General features: G+C 53.4%; 1 protein-coding gene across 2 annotated transcripts in view; it reads right to left on the minus strand.

Annotated features, from left to right (window-relative positions):
* HIVEP3 (HIVEP zinc finger 3) overlaps positions 1-15,173 on the minus strand; it is a 470,759-nt gene that overhangs the window by 53,939 nt on the left and 401,647 nt on the right. For both annotated transcript variants that reach the window (XM_075997106.1, XM_012735840.2), the window contains one exon: positions 2,782-8,373. In XM_075997106.1, coding sequence (XP_075853221.1) covers positions 2,782-7,842 — 5,061 coding nt within the window. In that variant the 5' untranslated portion in view covers positions 7,843-8,373. The remainder of the gene's footprint in view (positions 1-2,781; positions 8,374-15,173) is intronic.

Consider the following 15,173-nt stretch of genomic DNA (forward strand, 5'->3'; position numbering starts at 1 on the left):
CAGAGCACACTGTCTCCACTCCCACCCTGGCCAGTGATCTTCTAAGCCACCCACAGAATGACCAAGGGGCCTCCCACAGGCAAAGCAACTGCTGCTCCCTCATGGCCCACTGTGATGTCCTGGCTAAGCTAGAGGAGGCTGGTGTGGGTGGCAATGCAGGACTCTACCAGGAAACAGTGTTGGAATTGCTCAGGGGACCAGGAATGCATTGTGGCTTTTAATGCTAATAATATGAGTAAGTATAGCTAAAAACATTTACTGAGTACCAATAGCCCAAGCATTGTTCTAAGCATGCTTTGCATATTTTAACTCATTTAATTATCTCCACAGTCCTATAAGCTAGGTCTTATTATCATCTCTATTTTACAGATGAAGAAACCAAGGCACAGAGTGGTTAAGGTACTGGCTCAAGGTCACACAGTTAGTAGGTGAGGTAGTGAGATTTAAATCTGAGAAATTTGGCATCTTGATCCTTGCACTTAATCTCTTTGTTACAGTGCCAGGTGGTTGTCCAAATGATCCTCAAGGAGAAAAAAAAGAAAGAAGCAGCTTGGGGAATGTGGCTGCAAAGTGGACTCTTAAAGAAACTTGGGTTTCTCCAGAGATTATACATAGAAAAAATATATACAACCAAACTCAAACATGATATGGTGGCCTAGACCTTCAGGGAGATGGTTAGGAAGAGGTTCAAAATGCTACAATAGGCTAAAGGACCCTTTTAGAACTGTTAACAGAGAATGGAAGCCACAAAAAGACAAATGTCACCTCGGTACAATAAAGAACTTTCTTAAAGCACTATCCAAAGATGGATTGGGCTGTGCCAGGAGGTGGTGAGCTCCCCATCACTGCAGATATGTAAGCAGAGGCCAGAGAGAGAAGGGAAATTGTGTAAAGGCCTCAAATCATAAACCATGCAGTTATACTAATATACCAGAAACATACCAGTGAACCAAACATAATATTCCAAAAAAAAGTTTGCAGGTTTTAACTTATTTTTAAAAGATGCATTATAAACAAATAATTGCCAAATCCAAATTAAACCAAATTAATCCTTCCTTTGTCTTAAGTGTACCAGGCAATTTTTAATCATTAGAAAATAAAGGCAGCCTAGATCACGCAAAAGGGCTTTGGAGTGAGATCTAGATTTGAATCCAAGCTGTGCCATTTAGCGTGTGGCCTTGTAAAACTTACTTAAGCTCTTTGTGTTTTGGTCTCCTCATCCAAAAATAGTGATATTGCACCTTAACTTTCAAGGTGATTGTGAGGATAGAAGTAAAGTTTAGCATAGTACCTGGCACACAGTAGATACCTAAAAAGTTATAAGTATGAATATAATTACAACAGCATCTTGGGAGAGGCCACAGCTAGTAAGAGACACTGGAGAGAAAATCAGTGTGATGTTTATGGCAAAGTGGAAATCTTGGTCAGGGACATCTGTAGACGGACACAGACATCTAGAGAATAAATTTGGAAAGCAGTTCTGTGAACAATATCTGGCCCAGCTAATGACAAATTCAATCCACAACATTCACTTAAGGACAAAAGAGGAAGATATGAATGTATGGGAAGTTATAGAATACAGTCTTGCTCACTTTTCTTCAATATGAGTTGAGGTTAGGGGATTTATGGCTGATTTCATCAAAGTATCTGGTCCGAAGACACACTAATGAACATGTTTAAATTTGTGATCATCTTTTAAGGTTTTCTCTCCTCAAATAATTAAAAGAAGGAAAGTAGAGTCTTTGGAGTCAGACAGGACTGGGTTCAAATTCTAGGTGTGCCAAACATTTGCCATGTGACCTTGACTTCTCTTAGTCCCTGACCCTCAGTTCCCTCATCTACAGAATAGAGATGGTAATGCTACCTCATAGGTGGAGGTGAGCAATGACTGGATTCAAGGGCCCAGCACGGTGCCTGGCACAGTGAGGCTGCTCAATAAACAAGACCAATTGTTATTCCACAAATGCCAAATCAGCATAATGCATCATATCCTGAGTCCTAGGCTGGCCTTGTCAGTGTATGGAGGTGTCTTTTGTCTGAAGCAAATTGGGAATTATCGAACTTCAAACTTGCTGAACTTGCATGGGACCAGGTTATTTTATGCCTCTTGATGTAGCCTCAGGTCAGAGACAATAATGGAGTAAGTATAAGCCTTTAGTGGGGGGTCTAATGCTACTATATAGCACAGATGGGTAAAACTACGAGTGATATTTCCATTTACTACTAAAGAGGGATACTGCAGCTCAGCTTTCTATATGATATCTTACTCATAGAGAAGAAAGTAGGAATATTTCAGGAGTTGTGTCCAATTCTAGAATATCTGGAAATAGGAAGATTTCAAGGGATACTAGAGAATGGAAACAGTAGGCGTAGGGAATAAGAAAAACAGGAAAAGACTACCAAGACAAGGGAGAACCATATAATGATATTTTAACTGAGTTCTAAAATTGCTACAGGTGTTCCTGTTGGCCAACTTTTCTAACTCAGTCTTTTTGGAGAATTGCTTTTTTTCTTGATGAAAATGTATCTTTGACTTTATAACAGAAGCTCATAGGAAAGCAGGATCATTTTATAGATAACTTTATTGAAATGTATCTGTTCTAATGATGTGAGGGAGACACTGAAAACATGTTTCCTTGTAATGTGACTAGCTCCCAGAGAGGAAATCTACCCACTCATCTGGTTCTAGTTCTGCAAATGGAACCTAAGGAGAATGTGGCCTTAAAAGCTCAGCAAGGACTTAAAAATCAGTGGTGAGAAGAAAAACAAGGCTGAACTTACCTCTGTCATGCGGGGCTTGCGGGAGCTGGATGGCACAAGCCTTCCTGCCTCAGGATGCGGAGCTGTGGCCATGGTGTATGTCTCTTTGCTCACTTTCTGCTTAGACCTCAGGAGGGACAAAGCAGCTTTAGTGGAAACCCCCGGAAGGTTGGGGTTGTACAAACTTATGCACCAACCAGCGTAAACAGAGGACCTCCTATCTGCATGCTGGATGTGATTTGGCTTAATGTAGTTTAAATAGCACCAACTGACATTAGTGGTTGTGTGGAGGCTGGGGAACTGCAGTACCTTCTTTGAGTCCATACCTTCTTGCAACTTGGTTGGTCTGGAGGACATTTCTGACAGAGGCAGAGAAATGGGAGGTGCCTGGGGAGGGAGGTCAGGTTGTTCCTTGGAATCTTCTTTCTTTACACTCAGTGGGGGCAACCCTCTTCGGTGAGGTTTGCAAGATGGCTGGCCATATTCTTTCAAAGCTTCTGAGCCTGGGGCTGTCTCATGGGGCAATGTGGGGTGAGGAAGGGGAGGAATTTCCTTTGGGTCAGACGGATCTGAAGACAGACTGGACAGCACTTCTAGCTCTCTCCTGCTCTGTCCCTGGCTGCCTAAGGATTTCTCTGGCCTCTTCCCATCCTCAGTGCTGGTAAGTACCACACTGCATGGTTTTACTAGCTCAAGTTTTTCATCTGCCTTGAAAGCCTCCTCCTCTTTCACCCTTTTTTGCTGCTGGGTTTCCATGGTAAGTTCAAGGCTGCCAGCTGGTGAAAGAACACGTTTGCTTCCCCCTGCTGTTGATGAACACCCCTCTGGGCTCAAGACACTCTCTGATGACAGGGAGGTGCCTTTTCTTTCAGGTAATGTCACAGGCACTCTCAGGTATGGAGTTGGGAAAGCTCTGCTTTGCTCTTCACTTAACCCAGATGGTCCGGGCACAACCTCATGCACATCTGCCCCACACACAGTCTTCCCTTTGGATGGGGGCTCCTCAAACTTGGGAAGAGACACAGTTGCTGAGGTTCCTTGGGATTGGGTGACCAAGATCTGGGAAAGGGTGGTGTACATTGCACTCCCATAGGACGGCATGTTAGTCTGAACACGGACAGGTACAACCAGGGACACCATAGTGTCTGGACAGGCAGGCAGGGCCAGCGGAGGGGCTGATGTAGAAGCTGAGGAGCTGACTGGGGGAGCAATGGCAGGTAGCCGGATGTCACTGCTGTACTCTGTGCTGGGGGAGAGACCAGCACTCCCTGTTGCCAGTGGGGCCAGGCTGGTTTTGATCTGGGGCAGATGGCTTTCCACATCGCCAGGGAGCTGAAGCGCAAACTGGGATTGCAGAGGCAGGAAAAATCCAGAAGAGAGTGCTGAGGAGGCAGGGTACGGCATGGGGAGAAAAGAAGGGGGCTCCCGAAAAGGGATGCTGGCTGGGTGAGGAATGAGCTGGGGGAGATGCAGTTGGCCTGGGTGCAGAACTGCAGGCTGGAGAGGAAGTGGTGGGGCTTGAAATAAGGAGGGAGGAAGTGGGGGCACAGAGTATGGTGGGGAGAGGAGGCTGGACATGGCCTGGGTGGAGAAAAATTCTGAGGACTGTCCTGGCTCGTGCTGCAGGAGGTGCTGGAAGGAGAAAAGGGAGACAGGTGGGGGCAAGTACGGCTTCTCATGCAAGGGGGGCTGGCCCGTGGGGTGGTGGAACACCTGCAGTGCTTCTGTGTACGGCGTCGTGGGCCCCAGTAGAGGTCTGTCCTGTCCCTGGCTCTTGCCTCCTGGGTGCCCACCCAGCGAGGTGGCCGCTGCGGAAGTCTGGGTCAACGAGCTTTTGGCGGAAGCTTTATTGGACGAGGGCAGTGGTTCCTCGCTCTCCTGTCTTCCCTTGGGGGTAGCCTCCGGTGGCTCCATTTCTGGAGGCCTGCTTAGAGAGGCCTGTCTCACCAAAAAGCATTTTCTTCTCTCTGGTGGGGCCACTGGCGCTGGTGGGGCCGTGGGGGCTGGTGGGGAAGGGCCTGTCAAGGACAAGCTGCCGTAGTCGAAGGATTTGCTGCGTGACTCGGTCATGTGGGCAGAATGGGAAACGTTGGGGCTCTGCTCTGAGGCTGACCGCCGCATCTCTCGGGCGTGCGGGTGGTGGCTGGGGACAGTCAGCATGTGGGTGCCCAAGGGTTTGGAGCGCATGTCAGATGAGGGACCAGGGGCCTCTGCTTTCCCATGGTCGTCCCTGTCAAAGGAGGCCGAGCGGCTGGACCCGCTCAGAGAGACGCTGCTTTCCTGGCTGGGGCTGCGAGACAGCGGCACGGAGGACTCGAAGCTGGACTCCCCCGACGACTGGGCCATCTCTGCCAGGCGCAGTCTCTTTTTCTTGGGCGGCAGCTTCTCGGCCGGGAGCTGGGCAAGTGTCTGGCTACGCTGGGGCCACTGGAACTCTTCTGTCTTCTCTGGTTCCTTAGGGGGCGGCTCTGGCTCCGTGTCCGGCCGGTCGGGCTCCTCGGTCACCAGGATCTCAGGAACCTGAATGTTGGGCTGGCGGACCAACCTGGGCTGTAGGGAGTGAGCCGAGCGTCCGTGTGGGGCAGGCGGGGGCGACGGGAATGGGGCCAGAGGTTTGTCTTCCCCTTCCAAGCCACTGGGCTGCTCTAGAGAGTCGGACTTCTCAAAGGAGCTGGTGTGCTGGATGACAGAGATTTCTTTGGACGTTGCTCTCCTCTCCTTCCCTGATTCTGAGCCGGACCCTAGCTTGGGAGTCCTTGGCTGGAAGCCCGTGGGTCCCTCCAAGGAGGGCACTGATTTACTTGGTTCTGCTGGTGACTTGGTGGATTCCAGGGGAAGGTTCCGAGCAGCATCGGAAGGCCCGGGGCTGCCAAACTGACTTTTTGTCGACTCGAAGGCAGGTGGCTCTTCCTCATCCCCCAGGCTTTTCTCTTTCCTCCTCTTCCTCAGTGGAGTGAGTTCCAAGGTGGTCCCCAGTTTATAGTGCATCATCTGGGACCACGGCTCATGCTCAGCCTGACTCTTTTCGGCTTCCAGAGATGCGTGAGCACCCACAGAGACGGGCTTTGTGATCTGAAGCTCCGAGCAGTAGTATTTTTTATGGGCTTCGTAGTTATCCCTTTTCTTGTACCGAGCACCACATATGTTACATTCATAGATCACCCCTTTTGTCTTCAAACCCTTCCTGGTCTTTTTGGTCAGTTCGCTTTCCTTGGGTTCCGGTTCGTCCGAGGGTTTGGAGGCTGTGTCTTTGCTACTTGGCCCAGCCTCCTCGGAGCTGTACTCCCCGCCCAAAGGTAATTCAATGGCCGGCTGGCGCTTCAGCATCCGGGGGTGGGAGGTAAACACTTGACTGCTGCGGCTCAGGGCGTCGGAGTCGGTGACGTGGTCGTCGAAGGAGTAGCTGCCGCGGAAGGTGTGGTGGGGGGTGCTGACGGTGCAGGCGGCAGAAGGCATCGAGTGGCTTCTCAGCAGAGGCACAGGGGGGGCGGCGCTGGGCGGGTGCTGCAGGCTCAGCAGTGATTGTTCGGGCTTGCTCTTCTCGCTGTGCGACGGCAGGGGCTCCCGGTAGAGGCTGGACTTGGGGGACTCCATGCTGCTGCGCCGCGACAGCGAGCTCCGCCGCGGCTTCACGCTGTCTATCTCGCTGGTGTCCACCACGGCCTCGTTGATGGTGATGAGCTTCGTGATGTGCTCGATCACCTGCGTGCGGGGCACAGACAAAGGCACCAGGCTGGGCTTGTCTTCGGTGGACAGGGGCAGCAGGGGCTGGGTGGAGGTGGCCGCCAGCATGGCCGTCCGCTGCCCTATGCGCCCGCACTTGCCGAAGATGATCTCGGCGTAGGACTTGGCGTTGGTGTTCGGGGGGCTGACCTGCTGCTCGGCGCTCTCAGAGCGGGAGAAGTACCCGGACTCCGTGCTGCCCTTGCTGCCCGGGCTCAGGAACGCCTGCTCGTCGATCACCTTCTTCCTCTCGCTCAGGCGGAGCGCCAGCTTCTGCTTAATCGTGTGGGTGTCTTCAGGTTTATGGCTCAGGGGGTGCTCAGATGAGGGTTCCACAAACGGAGGGGGGTCCTCGAGCGACGGGGCCGAGCTGGACTGGGACAAGGAACAGCGTTCGAGGCTGGAGCCGTGGCTCCCGGAGCTGTACAGCCCGCTGGAGAGGAGGGCCTGCTTGGGCCTGGGGGACAGCTCTGAGGGGTGCCCGGACGTGGCACCGGTTTCCTCCTCCGAATCTGTGCTTTCTCCCTCGGTGGGCTCCTCAAACTCTTCCCCGGGGAGCCTCTCCATCTCCAGCCCCGGGGGGTACATCTCGCCTCCCATGCCCGAGGCCAGGCCCGCTTTGATGCGGTGGGCATGCGACTTCCTGTGCTTGTAGAGGTTACTCTTGGTCTTGAAGGAGAAGCCGCACGGGCCGCAGGGGTAGGGCCTCTCGCCCGTGTGCGAGCGGATGTGCTTCTGCAGCACGCTGGGCTTGGCGCAGGGCCGGCTGCAGTACTGGCAGATGTACTTGCCCGGCTTCTGCGGTTTCCTCTCCTTCTTGTGCGCCTCTTCTGCGGGCTTCACGGAGACCTGGGAGGGGCGGGGCACAAAGATTTTGGGGATGCCAGGCAGGTCCTCGGGGGGGAGGATGGAAGCATGGGATGGCAGAAGCTGGCTCTGGGGATGGAGCCCAGGGGTCACGAAGGAGCCTGAGGGTCCAGGCCGCATGGGGTCGACCAGCTGCCACGTGGACCCCTCGAGGAGGTGCTCGGGTTTGCCAGGTGACATGAACGCTGGTGTCAGAGGGTGCTGCGGGAGCTGCGGGATGTGGACGGGGGCTTCGATGGAGGGCCTCTTGGGGGGCTTCTGCTGCTGTCCTGTCTTCTCCTGAGAGCCTTCCCTGTGAACCGATGAGGGGCCGGGGAAGGGCTGCGGGGCTAGGAGCTCTTGCGGGGGGCTCTCCTGGGGGGCAGCGGTGCTGCCGCCTGGGTACGGCACGCTGGAAGAAACACTGGTCTGAATGGCCTCTCCTTTGGTCAGCCGCTTCCGGGGACTTCCCTCAGCCTTCTTGGTACCCTTGACACTTTGTTCAGGATCCATGACCTTCCCAGAGACTTCAGATGCTATTCAGGGAGAGTCGGGGCAGGCTGCATTTATGAATAATCCAAGTGTCCCAAGGAGGTGTCCGGTTTTGGCCACATTGGCCAAGAGCTATGGAAGCCAAACCCGAGACGGCTTTGGGAGTTTTTTGCGAGTGTCACTGGCTGCGAGTGGACTCAGAGCAGGTCGTCAGGGCCCAGGCTATTCATACTGGTGAGGTATGGCCCTCTACTTTGCAGACAGAAAATGCACCAGCACTTTCTGCCTGAGTGTCTGTCGGGAAAACATCATGAGGGACGTCAGTATTGCCATTGTATTGTTTCAGTTGGCAGTGGCAGGTGGCCCCCACGAGTCCCCCATGTGCTATGCAAATGGTTGAAGGTTGGTGATGTCTGAGTCCATGGCCCGGTCATCCCTGGTCCCGGCACAAGAGAGGCCACGCCGGATGCTGGGGGCGGCTCTGTTCTGGCCTCTTTTCCCCTTTAGTTCCTTGTGGAAGATCACTGGCCTTGGAGGAGAAGTCACGCTCTTCTACATGACGGAACACACACACACAGAGATACACACACAGAAGAGAAGAGAGAGTTACTGTGACTTGTCTGCAGCGTGGGTGCCGAGACCCACACCACACCTGGCTGAGACTCTTCTAGCTTAGCCAGGGAAACAGCCAGAATCACGGGCCCCTCTGTGTGCCCACGCGCTGCCATCCTGCCCTCACCCACCTCCCAGTTGGCATTGGGGGACTTGAGTGCCAATGTGTTTCTGAGGCCTGGGGCTGTGTGGGGCATTGAGGGCAAAGGTGGGGAGGGGTGCAGCTCTGGGAGCGGTAGGGCAGGTAGAAACCTGAGGCCTGGGCTCCCGTCTCCGTTCTGTGATCCACTCCAAATAGGTTGAGCTCTCTAAGCCTCAGTTTCCTAATCTGTAAAATGCATAACAGCTCCTGCCTCAACGATGACAACTCTGCCTCAAGGCCACAGTGGGGTCCAAGGAGATAAGGGGTGTAGATGCCGCTATGAACTCTGGATGGTGCTGCAGCAGGTGCAGGAGGAAGTGCCCGTGGGTCATTCAGGGGCGAGTTTTCTAAGGGGTGGATTATTCTCAGGTTACTATTCCTCTCTGGCCCTGGGTTCTACAAATGTCCACGAGGGACATCACTCATGCTTTTTACCCCCTTGCTAGCCCACTCCTCAGCTTTCATGGCAAAGCTGCAAACCACTGCCACAGCCTGTGGGAACTCACAACTGATCACAGCTATGACCACCTGCACCAAATAATTGCCAGGAGGATCATTCTGGAAGGTTCCCCCAGCTTTGCAGCCTTTTCTGTCCACTCAGTGCCCCAGGGATGCCCTGGAAGAAGCTCAGGATGGGGATCCTTGCCCAGGGCAGGGGCAAAACTGGTCTGTGTGGAGCTCCAAGCATGTGCCTCCCTGCAGGGCCAGCTGCGAGTTGGATAGTCTGGGCTTCCTGGGGTCCCAGTGCATCCTCAGGGCCCTTCTCCCCAAGAGGATGGCCAGAATCTCAAAGCTGGAGATCACTGCGGACTCCATCTCACCCAACCACCTGACTTTCCAATCGCACAAACCGAGGACCACCAAGGGAAGGCGGCCTGCTCAAGGGCCAGCACCTGGACCCAGGGCTCCCACATCCAGAGTTTGTTCCCAAGCCTTTCTCAGGTCTGCATCACTGGGCGAGGCCCTGAGCGAGCTGTCAGTGCCTCTGTGCTTCCTTTTCTCCTGAAGCACACCCTGCCCCCGCACCCATGGTGCTCAGAAGGTTAGCCAGCCTGTAAGACTCAAAAAATTGTCTCTCAAATGGCAGAGGCTGGAGCACTGTGCTATACTATGCAGAGGCGGGGGATAGGTCTTTTAGCTAAAAATTGTATCTTGTAAGTTTACTCCTTCTGTGTTTCTTTTCTATCTTGGTTCTACAAAGAGCTCAAGGTGACTATAACAAAAGCATGTTTCTAGAAGAATGACGAACTGTAAATATAAGAAAACTACAAATGAGAATAACAAATAGGAACACAGAAAATTCAAATAAGGCAGAAAGTCAGGATTGGCGGGATAAAAAGAACACTGCTACACCAATCATAAGGGCTTACAGTGTTTCCACAGTTCAGTTATACATTTATGTATGAGCCTCCTGGTAGTCAAGGAGAAAAGGGACATGTGGTCCATTAGAGAGTCCTTGTAGCCAGAGAAGAAGAAACACCTAAGTTCCTTGCAAGAAGCAAAGGGTTGTGTGAAAAGAACTTTTATATGAGGTACTTCAGTCAGGGGTAGTGAATTATGCAAGAGATCATCAATGTCTTCAATGACATCCCTCTAGCAAATGTGGTCATCGGTTTTTGTCAATGGAAGGCCACAAATCAGCAAAGGCTATTCTCTGAGCAGCCAAAGGCCACCCTTTGACTTGGGCAGAGACACCATCCTCCCAAAGCAGGCTGAGTGTGGGGAGGAGGGGAATCTCACTGCATTATATTGCAGTCCACAGGATGGCCGTGTAACAAATCACACGAACGAAAGGGCCCCACTAGTAAATATGGAGGGACAATGGGAAAGGCCGGACAGTCCCAGGCAAACGGGATAAATGGCTTCCCTCACCGTTAATACTGCCCTTGTGGCTGAAACCAGGCACAAGTGCTGTAACTGTCCCCGGGTGTCTGGTATGAACTTGTGATCTCTGCCGTGAGGACTGAAATGACACCGTGGTCTCCCGGTGGGTTGTCAGCGATGGGTTGTCCAGTCCAACCCCTCACTTGGCACTCGAGGAGACCGAGAGCTACTAGAAAGACGACAGGCTTTGCCCTAAAAGTCACACAGGCATGGTGGCAGAGCTGGGCCATCCTGGGCCTCCCCACCCCATGGCTGTCTCCCACCTCGATTAATAACATTCTCCGTGACTACAGTGGCATGACAGGCACTGCGGTCTTGGGCTCCCTGTCGAGTGGAAGCACGGGCACGACCCCAGGGGACATCGCCGTTTCCATAGCGAGGAGCATCAGGCGGTGTCTAGTGTCTGAGCAGCAGCGTCGGCCGTCCCGCTTCCGCCCTGACCCCACCGCGCGTGCGTGACGGAAGCAATGGGGAGCCCAGCTAAGTGGGGGGGCGTCTTGGCGCACTACCCCAGGCCTCGCTCATCCAAGCAGAAGTGGGCAGAGGCGCTGAGCCTTCTAAACGTCAGACAAGGTGGCTGACGTCACCTGCAGCGCAGACAGAGACCCGTGCTCCGAGCTGTGCTGGCACCCAGGCCTGACTGCGCCTGTGCGTGAGAGAGGCCTGGGTCAGGCTGCTGTGCACGATAAAGGCTGACTACGCTCACCGTCTCTGTTGGCTCTCGCGCGCAGGATCTCGAAGCACCCCCAGAACAGCAGCTGATAGCTTTGCTTCTTCCCATGGATGGACGGGACCCTGCCGCGTGACTAGATGGTGAAATGATCAGTCTGAGTAGGGGCCGCTGGCCGGGGAGGACCCTACATTGTTCAGTCCTGTGTCCTCACTTCACTGAGCCACAAGGCTCTCCAGGGACACACGGGGAAGCGTCCAGTGGCCGGGGTTTGGCACAATTCTCAGGGCCAGGTGGTAGGGGAAGGGTGGATGAGGGAGACAGTCAGGTGACTGGCGTGCCATCACTGGACCTGGCGTGACTGGTGTGACTCACTGGGCCAGCACTGCCTGCCTAGGGTCAGCGTCCAGCCCACACCTGAGAGCTGGACCTGGCGTTCCTCCGGGAGGGGCCTGCTGCCTGCTCCTCTGACGGAGGGGCAACAAGGACAGCTCAGCACTGCTGGCCACCAGACGCAGTCAGGAGGCCTATGAGCCGGAAGAGCCACCCCCCGACTCTGCACACGGGGAACCTGAGCCACAGTGGGGAACGGCTGGCTCAGGCCACGCTGGTGCTCGGGCTCCTGGGCCAGTGCTCTGGGCTAGCTGCTCCAGCGTGTCACAGCAGGCCTGAGGGGCTTCACATAAGGCGCAGTGGGTGGGACAGCCAGGAGATGCAGACGTAGATGCGAGACCTAAGGAGACCTCTGCTGCCGTGTGCATGATAATTTAGAGGTGGCATAAACCGTTTTTTATTTAACTCTTTAAGTCCTTTACAAGGACTGTTCTAATCACTGTGACCAAGAGGCACTAAGAAAAATGGCTCTTTCTACCTTTTCTGGTTCTTTGTGTGAAATTTTAATATAAACTTGAAGTGACAGAGAAAAAAGCTATTTCTCTGGAGTATTGGTGAGGGCACCTGTGAAAGGGCACCAGAAATGGGGTCAGAGATAGAGGGTTTCCCTGATAGGGCCCAGAACCTGGGCCAGCAGGGTCCTGAACCCGAGGCCAGAAGGAGGAGGGACAGCCTCTGCGGACCGTCACAGAATGTCCCTGGGGTCCACACTGTGTGCTGTGGCGGCCGCAGCCCCCAGAGAGCTCTGGCTTAGAAACCAGCGTATAGCCATGAGGAGAACCTGAGCTTCCACAGGCAGTTGGTCAATATATCAGACAATTGGCTCCCACTTGCAGAAGCTTCCACAGGACTAGCTGTTAGAGCAGCCCAACAGGAAGACATCGGGACTTCCTGGGGCTGGAGCCACAGGCCTCTAGAGTGGGGACTGATGTAGGGACCCACGGGGCCCAGGAGGCCTGAAGCTCTGAAACCCAACCAGAAAGCACCTGCTGCAAACAGGGTATCAGGACAAGATGCTGTCACCCAGAGTGGCTACCCCAGAGTGGCTACCCCAGAGTGGCTACCCCAGAGTGGCTACCCCAGAGGACCTTACCAGCGGGGAGATGGGAGGAGGGCTCTCCCAGGTAGATCATTCCATCAGTCCTGGCAGGAGGCCTGCTTGAGTCTGCCTTGGGCTCTACACTGAGGAGCTTGGGCCACCAGCCAAGCTAGATAAGGCTGAGGCAGGATGGGGACAGGGACCTGATGTTCAGGAGCTGTTATGTCAAGCCAACCCCAGACTGGTGGGGCTTAATGAAGTTCTTTGTTTGTAGTTTACTAAATTGCACACACATATACACACATATTTACGCACATGCGCTCATGCGTGAACGAGCCCCAATATACCAAAATCTGGTGAAAAATTTTACTGACAGTAATAAAACACACTGATCTCAAAAATACCAGGAAAGTAAACCTTCCTTTTAGGTTCAATACTCGGGAACCCAGGGCCCAAGGCTACAGGAGGGACAGGAGGCAAGCAGTAAACAGTCTTATTTAATGTCCCAACAACAAAAACAGTGACCCCTCTAAGACTCTCTGTGTGCGGTTCTCTGTGTGGGCTGCACATGCGCACATGCAAGCTGGAGCAGAATTCTTCACCGGCAAAGAAAGGCAAAAGGGCTGTGGGCGCAGATGGTGGCAAGACAGACCAGGGGTGGGGACACAGGTCTGGGGACTAACAGGGAGAGGTGGTCAGAGAACCACAGAAGATAGTCTGAACAGAGAGGGTGGCCCTGGCCAAGGCAGGGCTCTGGCTGGAACTAGGGAATGTGGCAGAGACTGGCATTTCTCCCACTAGCCAGTCCTCTTTCTTGTAGCAGCAGAAGCCGCCTGAGCCTTAGCTGGGTCTCTGGCCGCCCAGCGGGAGACCACATTTCCCAGCCTCCCTTGTTGCTAGTTCTGGCCAAGGATGTATGCAGCTTTAGGTCACAGCCAGAGGAAAAGCACTTGGCCTGCACTTCCCTCCTCATTTTCTCAGGAAGGATTGAGGCTGTGGTGGCAGTAAGCCAGCTCTGACCACAAGGACAAGGACGTCACCACGAGGGACAGTGGGAGGAGAAGAGTGGATGGGAGTGTGCAGTGAAGACACCTGCCCCTGAGAGAGTGCACCTTCTCTCTTACTTAAGCCAGTTAGTCGGTCTCTTTGGAGCAGTCCCCTTTGGAGCTAACTCATACCGGGAATTGGAGTGTGATGTTGGTCCCTGGGAGGCAGAAAAGACCTCTGCACAGCCCAGGCCCGGGGAAGGAAAGACACAGGGAGAGCTGGCAACACAGGTCAGGGTTTAGGCCTGAAGCACAGACGGGCACTTGCAGTGAATAAGCATAAGTGTCCTGTCGCTGCACTCATGTATGTGGCACTACAGCACAGCCATCCATCCCCAAGACAGATTCGGGACTCAAACAGCTTGCATTTTAACCCTGGCTCCTCCACCTCCCAACTAGAAAACTTTGGAACTTCTCTAAGTCTCAGTCTCCCTACCTGTAAAATGGGGACAACAAAAGTACCATGTGTGGTTTATTTTTATTTATTTATTTACTATTTTTTTTATTTTAGCGTATTATGGGGGTACAAGTGTTAAGGTTACTTATATTGCCCATGCCCCCCTCCCCCCTCGAGTAAGAGCTTCAAGCATGTCCATCTCCCAGATGTTGCACATCTTACCCATGTGTGGTTTAAATTGATTTAATTTCATATCAATTGCCTCACCTGGTACCTGGTATATAGTAAGCATTCAAGAAATAACAGCCATTATTATTACTGAGGAAATTATTTCTGTTGAGGGGCTGTCGTGGCTGGGTGGACAGAGCTCTGGATTCAACCCTGGCCCTGCTGCCTTTAAGCTGACAGGTTGTCATGGGACTGAACGGGGTTATCACAGATGTGAAGTGCCTGGCACACAGCTGGCGCTCGAGAAAGAGAGCCGATGTTGAACCCGGAGGTCAAAGTGTGGCATCCAAAGCAGCTAATGTCGTGCGGAACCACCCAGATGCTAGCACAGACCTTCTAAGTTCCCCCAGACAAGCGTGCACTGGTTCCTGAGCTGGGCAGGGCACTGGCCTGGCCGGAGCGGTGGGAACGGGGACACAGGCAGGAGACCAGGGGTGACAGGTCTGAGGATCTGACTGTATGGGACGCTTTTCAGATTGAATATGTTGCACCAACCCAGGGCCCAAGCCAGAACTGAAAACAGTCACAGATGAAAATCGTCATCGTCCCTGTGCGCAGCTTTCCAGGCCACCCGATCCACCCCCTGCCTCCGTGGAAGCGGCGCTGGACGGCTCTCCTACTGAGACTGGGCTTTGCGCTCTCTAATGCACTTCTTGGTCACTGGATTCCTATGAAATCGTCAGTGAGGCCCATGGCAGAGCAGCTCTGTCTTGACAGAGTCCTGAATTCCAGCCGAGTGGATGAGTCACATGAGCACAATCCTGTCCTCAAGCTCACACTCGTGTACCTGTCATTGTCATTTGACTTGGGGGGAAACTGAGGCCCAGAGAAGAGGCATGCCCTGCTCAAGGACATTCAGCTGGGAAGTCCTCAGGCCAAACTGGAGAACATTTCTCAATCCTTCCATCTCTTCGGGCCACTGCCGCCAAACAGCAGGTGCT

The sequence above is a fragment of the Microcebus murinus genome, chromosome 2 (genome assembly GCF_040939455.1).
Source record: "Microcebus murinus isolate Inina chromosome 2, M.murinus_Inina_mat1.0, whole genome shotgun sequence".
NCBI classification, from domain to species: Eukaryota; Metazoa; Chordata; class Mammalia; order Primates; family Cheirogaleidae; genus Microcebus; species Microcebus murinus.